This window comes from Rhopalosiphum maidis, chromosome 3 (genome assembly GCF_003676215.2).
Source record: "Rhopalosiphum maidis isolate BTI-1 chromosome 3, ASM367621v3, whole genome shotgun sequence".
Lineage (NCBI taxonomy): Eukaryota > Metazoa > Arthropoda > Insecta > Hemiptera > Aphididae > Rhopalosiphum > Rhopalosiphum maidis.
This window is the reverse complement of record NC_040879.1, coordinates 23505586-23524319: the sequence shown is the minus strand read 5'-3', so window position 1 is coordinate 23524319 and position 18734 is coordinate 23505586. Positions and strand designations below refer to the sequence as shown.

General features: G+C 28.1%; 1 protein-coding gene across 4 annotated transcripts in view; it reads right to left on the bottom strand.

Annotated features, from left to right (window-relative positions):
- LOC113559447 (calcium/calmodulin-dependent protein kinase type 1) overlaps nucleotides 1-18734 on the bottom strand; it is a 340687-nt gene that overhangs the window by 78924 nt on the left and 243029 nt on the right. For 2 of the 4 annotated variants that reach the window (XM_026965283.1, XM_026965281.1), the window contains exon 3: nucleotides 6392-6454. The exons of the other annotated variants lie outside the window; for them this stretch is intronic. In XM_026965283.1, coding sequence (XP_026821084.1) covers nucleotides 6392-6454 — 63 coding nt within the window. The remainder of the gene's footprint in view (nucleotides 1-6391; nucleotides 6455-18734) is intronic. 4 annotated transcript variants of the gene reach the window in all.

Below are 18734 nucleotides of genomic sequence, written 5' to 3'. Positions count from 1 at the left end.
TAGTTCTAACTAGATCCAATTTTTTTCAGAAATCACAAGATGATGATAGATGTACAAAAATCTCCACTCGGAATTTAGGACAATCGATAAACGCATCGTGTTCTTACATTTCGGTTTTAGAATGTCGTAAAACGACCAATTTCCATAAAAAACAGATATGAATGGAATATTGGAACATTATTACCTGAATGAATGGATGCTTGATTATAATATTATACCATACTTTTAGTCCCGATCATGTATTAAAAACTGGTAATACTCGTAGTTAAAAATTGATGGGCTATTTTCTTACAAAAACAGGATAGTTTATATTCCATCTTCAAAAATTGTCGTTAAATTTTCTTCCAAATTTTATTTTTAAATAAAACTATGTTTTTATACTAAGATTTTATAAAAATCGAATAATGGTATCTGTGCTAGTATATAGCTAGGTAATCATTTTAAATATTCGAGAAAGTCACTATACTTTTATTTTTCTTCAATTGATATGAGATTTTTCTCTGATCATGTTCATATCGAAACCTAAGATACAACACTTTTATTTATCTAAACCAGAACATTATTTTGTATGAATTGTTTATAGACACATAATTAATTGGTCACCTGGATGTTACTCAACTGGAACTTCACCAATCACGACCGATCATTTAGAATTCTTATTTCTCTCTTTTCATTGTATATTGTATTAACTATTGTTTCGGTTGAGGTAAATACGTTATACACCGTATAATATATATTCTAGCACTGCTATATTTTTATTGTAAACAAACAACAGTGGAGTACTGGAGTGTCCTTGCCGGATCTGATGGTTTTTGTTTTGACACCTTAACGACGTTAAATATTGTTTTAATTAAAGTTTTTTTTCTTTTCTTCTGTTTTTCTTTCAGCCAAAACCGAGGAGGAAACTTTATTTTGTTTTTTATTACTGAGTTTATCGCCCAGTTCTCTAATTAGTATTATTCTCTTTCCCCACGAATTACTTTGACTCGCGTAAAAATAACCAACGATTAATGATTCTGTCTGTGACCCATTTCGTAAATTTCAGACCCAAAAGTAATCGTTTCTCTCTTTAACCTTCTTTCTCTCTCACTGTATTTCTCTTTCTCTATTTTTACGTATATTGTACGTATTACAAATAGTAACGGTAGTATAGTGTATCCTACGAGTAGTAGTAGTGCACATACGCATAGAACTCGGTCTCTTTTTTTTGTAATAAACTTTAAATGTATTTCTAAATATATTCTTTTAGATTAGATTATAATATAGATAATGAATACTTATGTGTGTGTCAAATTATTTAAATTATACTTCATAAAAATATTCTAAAATAACATAATATCTATTATAACGGAGAATGTCGTACTTTTTTTCTTAATTTTTTACACAATGTAAAAATTGAACTGAGATAATTTTTAATATGGTCTTGGTATTTAATTTTTATTGACTTATTGGAATTCGTCATGATAATTAAAAAAAAAAATATCGAAAAAGATTTTTTCACTACCAAAATATGTATTCCTAGCAGGTAGGCTAAAACTATGAAAAAATTATAAACATTATCATCACACATAATGCAAAGCGATCATAGTGTGCGTCTTTTTCACACTCGGCCTGTGTTGTAGTTTGATCGGTTGTTATTCCTAACTAATAATATTAAAATTAAAACGCCTATCAATTGAAAAGTAAGATGTAGACAAAATGAATAAATATTGAAATAGGGTATAATATGTGTCTAAACACTGCGTTAATAACAATATATTGTATCATGCTAAATACGATAATCAAAAGTATATTACAATAATATTTAATTAATAAAGTTTTATTTGAAAAATCCATACCATTTTTCTTGCATAACGTCTGGCGATGTTCATGTTATTGTGAATTAAAATTGTTTAAGGAGATTATCGAATATTGTAAACTCTAGATTAAAATAATTTATAACAGGATTTTAAAAGTAAAAACCTTAACCTCTGTAATAATAATAATAATAATAATAAAAAATAAATTAGATTTTATTATAAAAAAAACATTGTATTATTTAGCATTAAAAATCTTAATTTTGTGTGTTTCATTTTTCATTTGTTTAATTTAACTACGAGATCTTGGTATCATTTTATCTCGATCGAGTATTGAATCGCAACTTCCAGATCAGTAAATGTTTACTATTTTCGGAGTTTTTAAGATTTCAAGCTTCCTGAATCGTTAATAAGACAAGAATCTATTGTTCTCCATGCGAGATAGAATAGGTACGGTCATGTATTTCACTTTTGAATTTATTTTAATGATTGAGCTCGTTGTGCGTGCAAAACCATTTAAAGATTTATTCACAACATCTATAGTACTTAATTTTCTGAGCGATTGTATGGAAAACATTTGTCCTTGTGATTTTCAAGGAACTGTTTTTTGGGTATGTTAGTTTAGTTCATTTACTAGATAAAATGGAATTGAGTTTTTTGTCAGACTAGGTTTTATGCTTATTATCCCTCATCATCATATTATATGTCACATTTTTATCTGATTTTATTGCATCACATTTTACATGGCTGAAAATGAGTAAGCTTTCTTTGAGTTACGTTTTTTTCGTTATTAAATTATCACATATATATGACTTACAAATGAACGCATTTTCTCTTTAAATCACTTTGTATTTTATAGCAGACATAATACTATACATTAGTTTTCAATTTTTGTTTTTTAATAAAAGACGCTACAGTTAGATGAAACTTTCATTGAACTTATATCATTTACTGTGACTTTTTATCGTCTATATAATTTTAAACTCTAGTAACTCTATCATATATTATCTTAAATATACATTAAAATAATATATCCATCTAGCCATAGCTATGATTGGTTTATTTTTAAATTTCACACTTATCGTCGTCTAATTTGAAATAAATTATTACAGACTTCTTCAATTCAATTTTTTTGTCCACTGTCGGTAGAAGATCCACAAATGGCGTATCTTTAGTCCATCTTGTCAGACGTGTCGGTGTGGCTGAAAACAGATAATCAAAAACGGTGGGAAAATGTGCTGGTAGTGTTCGTCGAAAAATAAACAAAACGTAAATCTGCAATTGCTTATCACACGTGAAATGGAAGTACCTACATATTAATATGATACATTTAAATGATCTATCTAATATTATACTTTAATATACAGTGCATACTATATGTGGACAACGATGACTAAGATCTTCTATGAACTATACTGTACGACGATTGCATCGTGTTGTTTATAATAGTAAATATAACGTTAATTTTTTGATAGGGGAGAGGGTAGTGAAATGGATCAGTACTAATAAAAAATAAGTCACAAATTTATTTATTTTTTTTGCTTTAAATGTTGATTAAAAACTAATAAAAGTATTATAATACCTGTTATTTTAAATAATTTAAACTATGTCAACAAATGTATATGATACTGTTATTATAGGGATGTAGCTTATTAATACAACTGGTAGTGAGGTTGTGGTGTTCTCTCTCTCCAATCCGGTAAATACGTTTCTGTCACACACACACACACACACACACACATGCACCTAGGAAATTACTACATAGGTCCATTTATGCGTAATTTATAATAATAATAACGTGACCAGACCGGCTAATCTGACGTCCAGATGTGCATAATAATATGCGTTAATTCGATTTCGCACACAGGATTACATTGAGTGTACGGGTACAGTGTACACCGTGAGCAGCGCATGCGAAAATGATAATAATATTATTAAAATTAATAGCAGCAGGTGATGCAATGCAAATGGACAGATGGGTTCAACGAAATTTGATTTTAGCTCCATCCACTGTGTGAAAATATCACACATCATACTTATGATATGACTGCCCTTTTAAGCTGAAATATCATAGTCCAAAACCATTTCAAAATGAGCATATTCACATTAAAAATTCTAATAGCAAATTTAGGCGAATATGCAGTTAGTTTGAAATATTGTTCAACAAAAACAATATAGGTAATGTTTTAAAAATTAAAACGTAAATCATCGAAAAGTCCAAGAATATTTAGAAAAATATCCAATTAATATTGTAAAAGGTACTAAAAGTTAGGAATATTAGATTTGCCCTTATAAGTAATATAATATTTACAACAGTTTGTAAATTATAAAAATCAATGTACATTAAATATATTACATATATAAAATATTATGTTATAATTATTATATTATAAAATAAATAAATAAAGTTCTTACTTACTGCGTTTTTGCTTACACGCTTGCAAAATAAGTGTTTGTAACGTATACGAATACACCTACTATATAAGGAGTAAGATATATCTATAAACAACTTATTTTATCATATTTGTTTTTATTTCATTGCATTTCTCGATTTATATAGGAAAGCACATAATATTATACTATTGTAAGAAGTATAATGCACTAGGTGTCATGATTTTAAGGAAATACAAAATATAAAAATACATTTTTTTTGAAAATGTTCTTCAGTGAGTCGTGCGACATAATTTTAGCTAACGCGCGGAGTATGAGTATAGATCAGACTGATTCTGTCGGACGTGCCGACTTGACTGTAAAAGATTATTATTGTTTAGTTCATGCACATAATAATACTATATAATATTCAATACTCATGACCAAACATTAATATAAAAAATTAGATGTCTAACGTCATTATATGTAAATTTAATGACGATAACATATCATTGTAAAAATGTGTCAGGGTATATTAGGTATTAGGTAGAAAACAAAATTTCAGTAAAATATGTATGAGTATATTGTACTCGTCGTGGTTAGGTGTTGGAACAGCAAGAGGCAGATGTTAGTCATTCTCGATAATTTACATTGGTTAAGTATAATAATACGAAGTACACTAAATGTACCAAAATACGCAATTTATATATTGCATTTGACGCGGACAATGATTATTAGGTATTAGTGTCGGGTTGATTAGTCCATAACCTCATGCGATCTTTAACACTAATACAACAACAATGCGTTGCGCGTGGTTTAGTGATTATAATATTATATTGTATTATACATAATATACTCGTACTTGTACAATGCGATTATTTTCTATATTGCTCAATAAAATTATTAATGAAATTTCATGAGTCAAATGTTTTAAATTAGTTCTTAAACGGGGGTTATCCATAAGTTGTTTAAGTTTATTTCAATGGAACATCGAACAAATAAATATATAAAAATTCATATTATATCATGATATATATTAAATATACTTATATATTGTATCGAAAATGGGTATTGCTCTTTAAAAATTCATTAAGCAACCATTATGATGATTAAATGTGATGAATTAATTATGATTATAAAAAAATTAATTTGAGAAAATGTATAGTACTTGCCGTAGTAGGTTTATTAATAAAAAAAAGTACTCTAAAACGAGTAAAACATAAATCGACCGAATAGAAGATATACTAAGATAATATAGATTTATTTTAATATACTATAATATGTATGATGTTTCGTCTTAGAGAAATGATATCGCATTGCACACACACTTAAGTACAGGTATATGATGATATTTTAGTGTAATATAGTGTGGATTTTAAAGTTAAAGACTCATATTCTCAAAAGGTATTACCGTTTTTAGAAATATAATTTTTACATTATGACAAATTAAAAAAAGTATTTTTTAGTGTTATAAAAATTGCAAATCGTTAATTTGTTTGAATGAAAGCATACATTTTTAATTCATATTCCAAAACACGTTTTTCCCGAGAATTTCAAAATATAAAATTGAATGTTAAACTATTAGTTAAAGTACCTATTAAACATTTAGACGAGTAAAGTAGTAAACCGATTTTGCGGCATATATCTGCATGATGTGCCACTACACTTCACTCGTTATAAATTATTATTATAAATTAATCTATAAATTATCTATTCATTCAAAATATTATGTTTATAAATTTAAATTTTCAAAAAAAATATTCTGGTTTGGAGTATGAAATTAAAAATGTATGTATATTGTCATTAAAAAAAATTTGAATATTGATGATAAAAAATAGTTAAAGAATATGTTTTTTTTCACAAAAATTAATACTTTTTGAAAAAAATCAGTTTTATACTTTAAAATAATCACCTTTTATAATATGTACAAAACATATTGCTGGTAATAATATACAGGTAAAGTAAATTGTAAATGATTTAAATAGGCATTAGTTTACGAAATGCATATAATATAATATTATATGTATACATAGTATGATATATATTATATATTATAGCGACGGTGAGTGTGTTATACATATATTAGTGAGGCGATACAAACAAATTCACAAGACAAGACAAAATAAGAAAATTCCGATCGGACACCGATTTATGCAATATGTACGAATGCAACTAACTGTGTTTACGAACCCTGATACCGTCACCCGTGCTACATATAGACTCACCATTGACCCTCGTTCTTATCGTCGGTCCCCGAATGATCACTCCTTTTCACGGATTTACTGAACCTAAAGATAGAAACGATTATGCATGTGTTCAATAGGTATCATTTATTTGCACGGTTTACTCATCAGTGACGACTAAAATAATAGCAACAACAATTTATAAACGTTGTAAACAACTAGGTGGTAGGTTTTGTGTATGACATTATGCATATTATACAGGATGATCGTTTTCCGGCGAACCGGTAAATATGTAAAGAAACGCTAGGAATAAACTAAGTATTTTAATTACATTCTTTATTGATCACTTGCGTTTCTAGAGGTATTGCCCGGTTCACGATAAAAAGAGTCAGTCATCCTGTATAATACAATATAGTGTAAATTATGTGTAATATTTGTATATATTGTGGGTGGAATCGTCATGCAATCGTGTTAAAAAATGCGCATATATATATCATAGGGTTTGCGAACGGGATGTGGAATACGCTCGAATGAATTTATTTTTGATGAACTGCAGCTATAATATTACGTATAGTCCGTGTAGAGGAACACTATTATTATTATTAATATAAATATGTTTGTCGCGTTCGACGAATCTATAATGTTTGATGCCGAAAACGATGAAGTCGACGAGGAAGAGACTTCTATTATTACCTTGTTATATAATATTATATAATATGTTACAGACAAATCCCGAGATCATTGTAAGATAAAGTCAGGTTTTAATGGTTGATGCTAGGATTTCGATATGTAGGTAGAATCACAAACATATACCTTTTATTTCTGCCATCATAAGCCAATTTAAATTGTTATTCTGATTCAATTGCCTCAATCAAAATAATTTGAAACTAAAAAAATAAATATATAATAATAGAGAAGAATTAAAAAATGTTTTATAACGAAATTAAATTTAAATATTTTAAATAAAAAATATTTTTTTTTTCACTTGAATACAACTTGATTTTGTATGATTTTATTTTTTATGCACACCCTACGATTAAAACTCCTATCACCTACGAAAGTAGTTAATTCACTTCGTCCGCGTTTACTTGTAAACGCCCACATTTTTTTTTATGAAAATTATTTAAGTGATTTGTTTTAATTAAGTATAATTATTCAACAAAATAAATGTATTGTAATAATCATAATATACTGTAGAATTGAATTAAATATAATGCTCAACTCATTTTTTAATTTTATACTATAAGTAAAAAAAATCTTATTATAGGTTAAATAATTTCATTATCACGGTTTTCTATATAGATTGTAAAAAAAATTGTAAGAAATAGCCTGAATAAAATTTTTAGCTTTCTTCGATTAATAAATCATATACCATTAATTAGTAAGACATAACTTTACCAAGTTATTGGGCTTTGTCGGTAACATATAATATTATTTGTTTTGTCACTGAGACAAATTCGTTCTTATGATTATGAAAAAAACACCCAGCTTATTTTTTTTAAATTTTTAGATATACTTAAGGAAACTATTTCTAATATTTTAATATTTTTTGTATACAATCCATACATTATATTTCAAACCCTTTTTCATAGACCAATTATAACCTTCATATAAAAAATTTAACAACTCAAAAACTACTCGTTTAAATGTTGATATTGGTACGTCAAATTTTTCAAAAAATTAACTAATAAATAATTGAAAATATGGTATATTTAAAACTGCAAAAATAGGATTTTGTATAACTGAATTGTTGAAGAAAAAATAGCGGAGGTGAGCATGCTTGGTTAATCACCCTGTATAATATTATGGATGGTTGTTCTGCAACCAAATGCATGATAACTACAGTCAAAATTACAAAACAGTATTCCTAAACTATGAACGGCTCTTTTGAGTTATGAGTATCTATATGTTTGATGCCTTCTAAAACTTTCTGTCTAACACATGAGTGATTTCAATAGACTATATAGTATTTTTGTCGGTGTAACACGAGAAACACAGGTATGTTGACTTATTTAAATAGAATCGTGTTAAAAAATCGACTATTAATGTTTAATGTAGTGGTAGGCAATAATTTCGTGGTGTGTATAAAAGTGGTTGTTTGTGTGTATAGTTTTACCGGTTGACAATGAAAATTATATGAGCTTCGTATGGACAATCTGTAAAACGGCAATAACGACAAAATTTTCCATACACAACGTCACACCAATTATTATATTTACATAACTGGCATAATACAAAAACACACTATATTATATTATACAGTAAATAATATTACACACACGTTTAATTTAAACGGTTTCAAGTCACAATAAGACGACAAAAATTAAAATATATATAATGTTATTATTATACTAAAGCTGTGCATTTGAAGCGAACATATTTTTGTGCTTTTTGTAAGACAATTTTAGTAATAACATGGATAATTCAAATAATATATTTAATTTTTAAAACTTTAAATTCTAAATTATTTTTGCATATGGCTGTATGATTACGTATATAAGTGCATAAATTCATAGATTTCGTGTTAAATATGTACATTGTACACGGAAAAATATTGGTTTTCAATATTTTTGTAATATTATACTATTTAGTAGACGCCTCTTATAAGAATTGCTTTGAGAACAGCATAAAGTGAGTCATATGAATACAAATTATAGGTGAAGTGGGGAAAAACGAAAAAATATTTTAAAATTATTATTCAATTTATTACTAACATAAAAATTATCAGCTTTATCGTTTCGCTATTTTAATTTTACTTATTTACTTATTACAATATACATAATATTAATTGTATTTTACTTTTATCTAATATTAAACATTTTTAATTATAATTTACTAAAAAAAATATATTTTTATTTATTTTTAATTACTTACCAACATTTTGATAATGGCATTGCTCGTACTAATAAAATAAAATATTGTTTATTAAAATGAGTGGTCTCGGTGATATGAAAAATGCGATAACGGCTGTTAAAATTAATTGAAACCACTTAATTTAAATACAAACAACTTTTTATAAGTTAATTTATTTTAAATTTTTTAAACGTAAGTAGACATTTCTATCAGTTTTTTGAGAGATTAGAAGGATCCTGGAGCAAGATTTATATCTTATAAACGACTTTTTCAAAATGTATTTGGATATGTCCGAACTGTTCTGGGCGAGTTTAAATTTTAAAGCAACTAAACTTTATATCTACCAGCTTTATAAAGGGTTGTCAATGTAAGCTTATTAATTGGTAAAAACTACTTCAATATTATAGTGAATACAAAAATTGAAATAGTTTTGTCTCATCCGTATAGATACCTCCTTATATACCTGGTACGATAATTTAAAAAAATAATATTTTTTTTCTTCATATTTTACGGAATTTGAAACACATTTACAATTTTTTATAATATTGCATATAAGCCTTGGTGGTTATTATAATCCATTCGCGGGGAGTCAAATATGAAAAATTAGCATAATTTATTATTAATTGGTCAGATGCTGTTGAATTAGGTCTCGTTAGCAGTAGGATTTTCATGTTTTCTCTTATTTTTCGTTTTTCCCCTGGTAACTGAGGCGGCGTTATAACGTATTATAATTTATGATAATAGTATTTATGAAAAGGCGATATTTTTATTTAAGGACGTATGTCGGTAATAATTAAAGTATTTCGTTCCATGTGCTGGACCCGTATAAGGTATAAATATATGTACTGGAAACTAAATGTATTATATATAAAGGTGTGATAATATCGTACGTATATTATAATATACTGCACCCGGCGTTGCACTGTTGCCAACGTGAATACCAACAACAAAAACAGATAAAAAGCAGGACAGGGCATATAATAATAACTTTAAAGCGTATAATATACAAGCGAAACTAGACATACATAATATGAGTACACGGTTTGTCGACAGGGTTGTTAAAACTTGTATATTTTTAATCTTTTTAAAACGGTCCGTGTGGACGTACCTGCATAACAACATCAACGATAACAAACTAAAAAAAAATCGTTTTTAATTGTCTCACCAAATAATTAAAAACGTGTCTTACACGACGAGGTACACAAAAAATAAATAAATTGCCTTAAACAATAATAATATTGCATGGCGGATCGTATACATAAATATAACTTCGTGTAGGTACCTATAATTGTCGTAGCTCATCGTGTAGTCTTGTAGTTATAAATAACCGTAACTTTCTGTAAAAATTTGGTTTTACTCATTATATTATTATAATGTCTTATCTTCAATTATACCATACTCCGGACATGAATACATTTAAAAAACCTTGTGTTCTAAAAAAAAACAAGTTTTTTAAATTTGAAATAAGACAATTTACAATCTGTACGGTAAAAATCAGAAAGTTTGATAAATTAATAGATTACGTATATCATGAAAAACATGATGAGGAAATCATACATTAGTAATGTATTAACGTCTAATCTCAGAGTAGAGTGTTTGGGTGGATGTGACTGTAATAATAATAGCTTTGGTACAAACGAGTGGTATTGCACAGACCACGAGCTAGCCGAGATTCATACTCGGTAAATATGTATAGAATTATTTTTCCTTTTTGCGTAGACCCGGGGAACCATTAATTAAACTTCAAAACATGTTTTGTATACATATATGTTTGTATTATTTTCTATGTGGTCATATAGTGTATAGTAATGGTGGAGGGTTGGTTTCCCACGTTTTTTAGTTTGATTTTTTTCGTTTATTTTATTTTTTGTTTAGTTTTGGTGACAATGCCGAAACTTCCTTTATGTATAATATGATATTATTTTTAAAACTGTTTAAACTTTTTAATGTGATAATAAATTGTTTTTTCACCCTTTTTATAACAACAATAATAATAATCATTATATTAAAATATAATATCTACCTACCGTTGGTTTTTATTATTATGGTTATTGTTATTATTATTTTTGTTTTACCTTACGATAGTTATTTTTTCTGTAGTTCTTCATGATTGCTTCGGGCAAACTATTTCAAGACAAAAGGGATATGATTTTTCGTATTATATTAATGTGGTCAGCATACTATTGTAAAATATAATGTAAATGCGTACCGATTTTTCAAAAATTTAAAAATCAAATACATATAGTTATGATGCACTTAACGCAAGTATAGTTTAACTGTACAAAAACTAGTTAAATGCGAAATACAATAATAAAACAATTATTGCTGTGCAGTATGCATTTAATTTCAAATAGAGGATAATATGAAAGTATCCAATAACAATCGGGTACAAACATATCTAACCTTATTAAGACCTAAACGGTTTTTTTCATGTTGCCTTAATCATTCATACCGCAACATAAGAGGTGACGAAATTACAAGCAATAACAAAACACAATTTTCAGATATCTGATCTCTCTATAACCTACGAATCTACAGGGAAGATAAAAAAGTGGCTTTGGTGCCATACCATCCTTTTTCAATGGACATTAACGCCTTTATTAGTTTTGTTATTTCCTATCCATTTTCATAACAATCTTGCCTTAAAACCCTAAAAGTCATTGTATTAAATATTTTATATTCATCAGGTGTACTTATGTTATTGTTATAATATGTTGTAACGGATTTCGAAATAAATAACAATAATTTAAAAAAAAAATTAAAAGTTTAAACCATTGATATTTTAGAGATGTATCCATTTTTCTTTAAATTTCTAAAAGTCGTAGCGCACGTTTTGCACGTCATTTATTTTTATTGTTTAAAAAAAAAATAAATTGCGAGCTTATCATACACGATGTTCACATTCTTAAAACAAACATACAAATTCGATCGAGCTTGTATTACAATGTGCCTATATAATATAACGTTTTAAATAATAAAAAACATATATAATATTTATAAAATAATATTATTAAATCTTCTTGGTTTAGTTTACCCGTTAACGGTTCATATGTTTTGGCCTTTTGGGTACACAATATATGCAGTTGAACAGCTGAATTACATATTATTAAAATATATCTATCTCGACTGTAGTTTACATGTTGTATCAAAAATAACAGAAAAATAAAGAAACATTAAAAATACGGAATTGTAATGATAATTTTTAAAAAGTGGTTTATTTTGAACTTAAAACATGTGAACAACATTGCTGAATTCATTAATTTAATTTATCTAGAGCATAGTAAATTAATCGTAAAATATTTGTACAGTTTTTATGTATTTTGGTAAAAGTTGAGGGACAACTTTATGGACGTACTTAGTTAGTTTTCATTACTATTGTCATTACTATTTTAATTGCTGATAAACTTACACTAAATAAATCAAATTTGAAAACCATAAGTTTTGTCACAATAATATTACGTACGTATATTGTACCCATAACAGTGTATAAAGCTAAAACATTGATTTTTGTAAAACGAATTGTAGCGTTTGAATAATAATAATAATAATAAACATAAAAACAGAATTTTGAATAATTTGAAATTCCCGATTGTATATGGTTCGACTGTGTAATATTAATTTTACTATTATTGTTAAAGCAGACTGCAAAGGTATGCGCTTGATAATCGATTGCAACAATATCGAATTACAATATCAAATACGCTATAGCCAATATTTTTACAACTCGTAATATTCGACGTACCATTATACCTATATTATAATACGCAGTATAGTATGTAGTATGTACTATTATTATTATTTAGTTAATCGTAATTGAATCGTAAAAATAATATTCATTTCATATCGACTATAATAGGATGTCCGCAGTGGACATAATAGTATTATATACGTTCATTATAAATATAAATAACCACAACATTGAAATAAAATAATGTATTATTATCGGGTCGATGTCTCCCAAATATTAAATTAAAATTACCGATTGATCTGTATATATTATTATTATTTATAAATACTACATTCAATTTTAACAATACTAATTAAATAATTTTTTAGTCATAATTTTTAAATCAGTTGTTTATTCCATAGTTTTATTTAAAAACTAAAACTTTTTTTATAGCGTCAGAACTGATTAAACGCAAGTTTTCTGCAACCTGGGGTACAAATATAATATAGAGTTACTATATAAGGAATAGATGATAAATAAAAATTAAATTACAGAAAAACATAAAAATAAGATAAAATACTAACGATGTTTATCTAGAAAAATATATATCGCTTGAGCATATTATAGACTGTGGTGCTCATCCGTACATTGGAACCACGTCGATGAAACATCCAGTGGACGGTAGATAGTAATGAAAAATATTTTTGAAACCATTAAAAGGTTTTCCGATTGGCCGCATTTTTTACATTTTTCACTCGATTCAATTACAGAATCGTCTGGGCAGAATAATATCGTTTTGCTTCTGTGATGCAATAGCGGAAAGCAAAAAATAAAACTATGACCGATCCCAATATTTTAATTGTATTTTTAGAAAAGTGGATCGATATTACCTACGAGCCGATGCTATCCAGATAATGCGTACGGCGTACCTATATAACACACAGATGAAAGCCGTGAGGTGGAAAAGTTTCAGTGAAAATACTGAAGTCGAGTAATTGAAATACCTACAGAATTTTATTAGAGGACACTATAAATTAAACGATGCATTAATGTAATTATTATTGTACGTCAAACTAAAATAAAATAAAATAGACTATTTCTTTATATCGTTTTTATTATTCGTTCATTTCAACTGATCAAATGTACTATAAATGTTTAAACTTTCGCGTAATGAATTACATAACAGTATGTTCTGTATCAATTTACAGATAAGTGACTCGTCATTTATGTTGTATTCGGCGAATTTGATTAGGCTAACAGAACACAGGAATGTTAAGTATGAGCATATATTATATTAATAGTATATAACCAGTAGTCGAGTTTTGAATTGCGAAGTAGAAATGATCAGATATCAGTCGTCTCTATATTTTTAAATGACAATAATAATTAAATTGTTTCAGCTCGTTATTCAACTCTTGGGAACTTCATTTCACTACTCTTATGAACAGAGCACTCAGGTAAAAGTGTATTGTATAATATTATTACTATTTCAATAATTTAATAAATCTTCCATACGTTGCTATATCGTGCTTGATTGTGCCAGTTTATGAACGCACATCATAAGATTTTATGACTTAATAAAACTTTATTTGTGTCGATCTAACAACTCGGTTTTCAAGATCGGATCGCGTAGTGGTAACAGCCAATCCTTAGCTGAATATGATGAGGTATAAATATCGATAGCAACTTGGTTTGAAAGAATGAAATAGGTATGTGTGTGTGTGTGTGTGTGTGTGTGTGCATGTGTGTGATGCAGTCCATAAACCTATATTATAATAATATATTATCTACCCACCCGTCAAGCGTTTGAAATTGTTCATCTTCGAAAATTATTTTACTCAAAGATAAAGATAATAATAAATAATATATGTTACCATCAATCTCAGCGATCATTCTTTATCAGTAATGGCTAATAATTATTCGCAATGGCTAATTGGGTTAGGAAATGCAGTCATTGCCCAGACAAATAAAATAACTATACAATTTTCACTTAAAATACTTAAGTTGTTGGCTAAATATTTTTTATATCATATGCCATTGTGATTTTAAGAAAGGACACAGCATAATACTCATAAAAATTATAGACCTTTCAACTAATTGATTTTTAAGGCTAATTTGAATTTGACAGTATATTCTATATGATTTATCCCAACTATATTTTTCAAATTAAAAGAATTAAATTATTTGTTTTTAATTCAACGAAATACTAAAATTAAATTTAATAAAATGAAAACTACTGAATGTAAAAGTTCACTAATATCGTGCATAAAATAATTATTTTGGAAATGGGTTCGAACATTATCTCAAAATTGTATCTAAAAATGCTTAAACTTGACAGTATTTTTAAATTGAAAAATGTATGTAGGTACTTAATAGCTTAAATGGAATACTGAAAACAAAGTGTTCACAGGAAAAAAAAACGATCGCTATCATTGTAAATTAATGAGAAACCACTACAACAAAAAATGAACACTCAAACAGCCATATATATTATGTTACAATGATATGATAACCTAAACTCTGTCGACTCAGCCCTTTAATACAGAGATATGAGATGTCAGATTCAGCTTTTGTGCGTCGTTGTCTCGTCATTTTCCGTTTTGTGCGGACGACTTGCTACAAACGTCATTCTGAGGAAGTACGGGTTTTTTGCCCACGTGAGCCCTGTGCGATAAGTCGTCCATCAGAAAAAGCAACACGATCACGCACTCGTGGACCTAACTTGAACAAGTGGCTTCATTCGATGAATTTGTCGTACATACGTTACGCGTGCTCGTTTTTTTGCTCGTATACCGTCAGATTGCTGCTCTGAATCATCGACTCGTCGTACACGTCAAACGTGTCAGTTGGCGATTATTGATGGTGAATCTCCTGTCACTCGTATTTTATCCGGTTCCGCTAAATAATAGTAGTACCGATAAAAGGTTAAAAACATCCGAATTTATTGATTCGTGTTATATTTATTTTTTGAAAAATTACGTAGTTACTGTAGACTATTATATTTATGGTCGTTTTGACAATATTTATTGTCAATTGTCATTATCAAGTTTTAAACCTCGAAAATCTCACTAACATTTAAATACATTAGGTATATAAAATAAACACTTAAGGAATTGGAAAAATTGATAAGATATAGTTGTAACTACGATTTTGGATAACTGTCACTATCAAATAAAATATATTTTAAATGATAATTTGTCATTATTAACAAATGTATACATATTACGATTTATTATTATTTTTTTATTTAGATTTCAATATAAAACGATAAACTATAACTATAGCTTTACAACTAAAAGTATATGAACAAGAAATTATTAAGTTACAAGGGTTAAAAGATAACATAGAGCAGGTTATATAATAAAATTAATTTAATAAATTATATAATTATTTTTTGTCACGACGATCGATGTATACTACTTTATATAACGAGTACCAGTAAATAAGAGTAAACGAGTTACTTTAGAATGCGATTATATGTTACTAGGAAAATTTTATTTCGCTAGAATGCAAATATTTTTTTCCTATCATATCAAAATTTAAAGGAAAAAACGCATGTTGTATTTGACATATTTTTTTATTAGTAATCTTTATTATTAAACCATTGTATATACAGAAAGCTCATTGATAGAAAAATAATTAATAAAAATATTTAGTTCTACATAGATGTGATTGTGTAATAAAACCAATCCAATAAATTTCCAATAACAATTTTTTGTAGTATAATACAAATTATAATTTATTTTCAATTTAAAATATAATATTATTTATCGTTTGACTCGAATGGAAAACGATTGTGCCACAGTCGTTGCTGTATAGCGGACAATGTGTGCATAGGGCATAGACTGTCAATTTTGAAGTACACAAAGAATATTAATACCTATCTTTATTTTATAAATTATATTATACTATAAAAATATATGCATCATAAAACTATTTTGAAGCTCAGCGCGTGGCATCATTTGAAAGTTTGCTTATACAAATACAATATTTAATAGTAGTTTAAATTTACAAAGGAATTACGGAACACATTTTACTTTTATAAATATTTTACAATTTTTCGTTAATATGTTGTGTATTATATAAAAATTGTATAATTTGTATACGAATTTAAATTTATATTTGTTGTGTATTTAGAAAATGAAAAAATTCATTATCAAATTTTTTAATTGATTACAAGTTAATAATAGACACTATTAAATTATTAAATACATCTCTAATATTTATGATTTTTAAAATTCTTTAAGATATTAATGCACGTATATTTACAGGAATTTTTTTTTATATTAAGTGTTTTAAGTCTAATGTCTTATTCTTGATAAAAAATCCCGATGGTAAGCACTCCCCCCCCCAAAAAAAGATTGAAAATAACTAATTTATATCTAAATCATTTTAATTAGAACACTCTTTTTCTATTTTGAATAAAACAAAAATGAAAGTTGAAAGTTGAATGTTACTTAACTTGGTTGAAAATCAGTTACATTTTTTTTTCTTTTTTTTTTTAAATTTACTGTATTGTATATTTACAATTTGTATCGTGCTAAAGTACAATAAATAAATTGTATACAAGTGCATACACAAAAATAAAAATGTAAAGTAAAAATAATGCTTATATTCGTATAAGATTAGCGGACAGAAAGAATAACGGAAAGGGAAGCCATCCAATTATAAAACCTAGCTAACAATTTAATTATTTAGGTTAATTTTTAATTAGTTTTTACACGCCACAAGTTTATTTTTAAACATCAGACATGATTATATTCTATAGTAATATTATTGCTGAGAGATTTCGTACGAATATGTTCGGGCGATATTGTATTTATCTATGCGGAAATCGATATACAGTCATATTAGCATACGTTGGGTCGTCGAAATCCAGAAATCGTGTATTTTACCAAAAAATAAATAAATACACATGTAGTGCGGACAATCTACCGAACACGAGTGCAAGATCATTTAACTGATGAGGTGTGTCTCCCGCAATACTGCAGCAAAGCATCAAACAGATTTTACCTAACCGCGTAGGGTCCGAAAGTCACCGTTGAAAAGAAAAATAACAGCTGACTCGTCGCCTCGTAACTCGGTTTAATGCATATATTATATACTATATAATATATAGTAACACGAGACTTCAACTTGTTAACCCGCCTGCGACGTCCACCAGGCCACGAGCGGAATTCGGGCGATGCGAATACACGACGTTCGCCGTGTCTGTCCCGCGGCGGCGGCCCGAGCAACCGCGGTCCGCAGTATCACTGCAGCGGCAGTTAAGCGCTGAACGACCGCGATATCTCATAACAACGTATACGTATATAATAACATCATCATTATCATAACTCAAACGGAACGCCTGTGCACAAAGGTGCCCATTATAGGTGTGTAGAACATAATACTATACACACCGCGCGAATTGCCGCGTGTATATTATCGCAGAGGAGACCGTGGCGGCGGCGCGGGTATAATAAATATCGTCCTATCAATTTAACTGTTGAAATAACGAGGCCACTCGAGAGTTGGGTATTTTATTTACGGACGATAACAACGTTGCGGCGGACGATCTCTTACCCGCGACGATATATTATCGACAAAAACCTCTCGTGTATATACATATATATTAATATAATGCGTACCACATAATATATACTACACTAATAATACTAATATTGTAGCGCAGTGGTTTTCAAACGTCGTGAGCGGCGCTCTGTGCTCTTTCGGTAAAGTGTTCGCGGCGCACGTGTCTCAGCCGCGAACGAATACATTTTTTTTTCAGCGGAGACCGTCGATTCTTCCGTTGTTTTTCTTCCCTAGCTGTCTGTTATCACCTTTTGCGGCGACGAAAATGATTCGATTTTCGACTTTGATGGT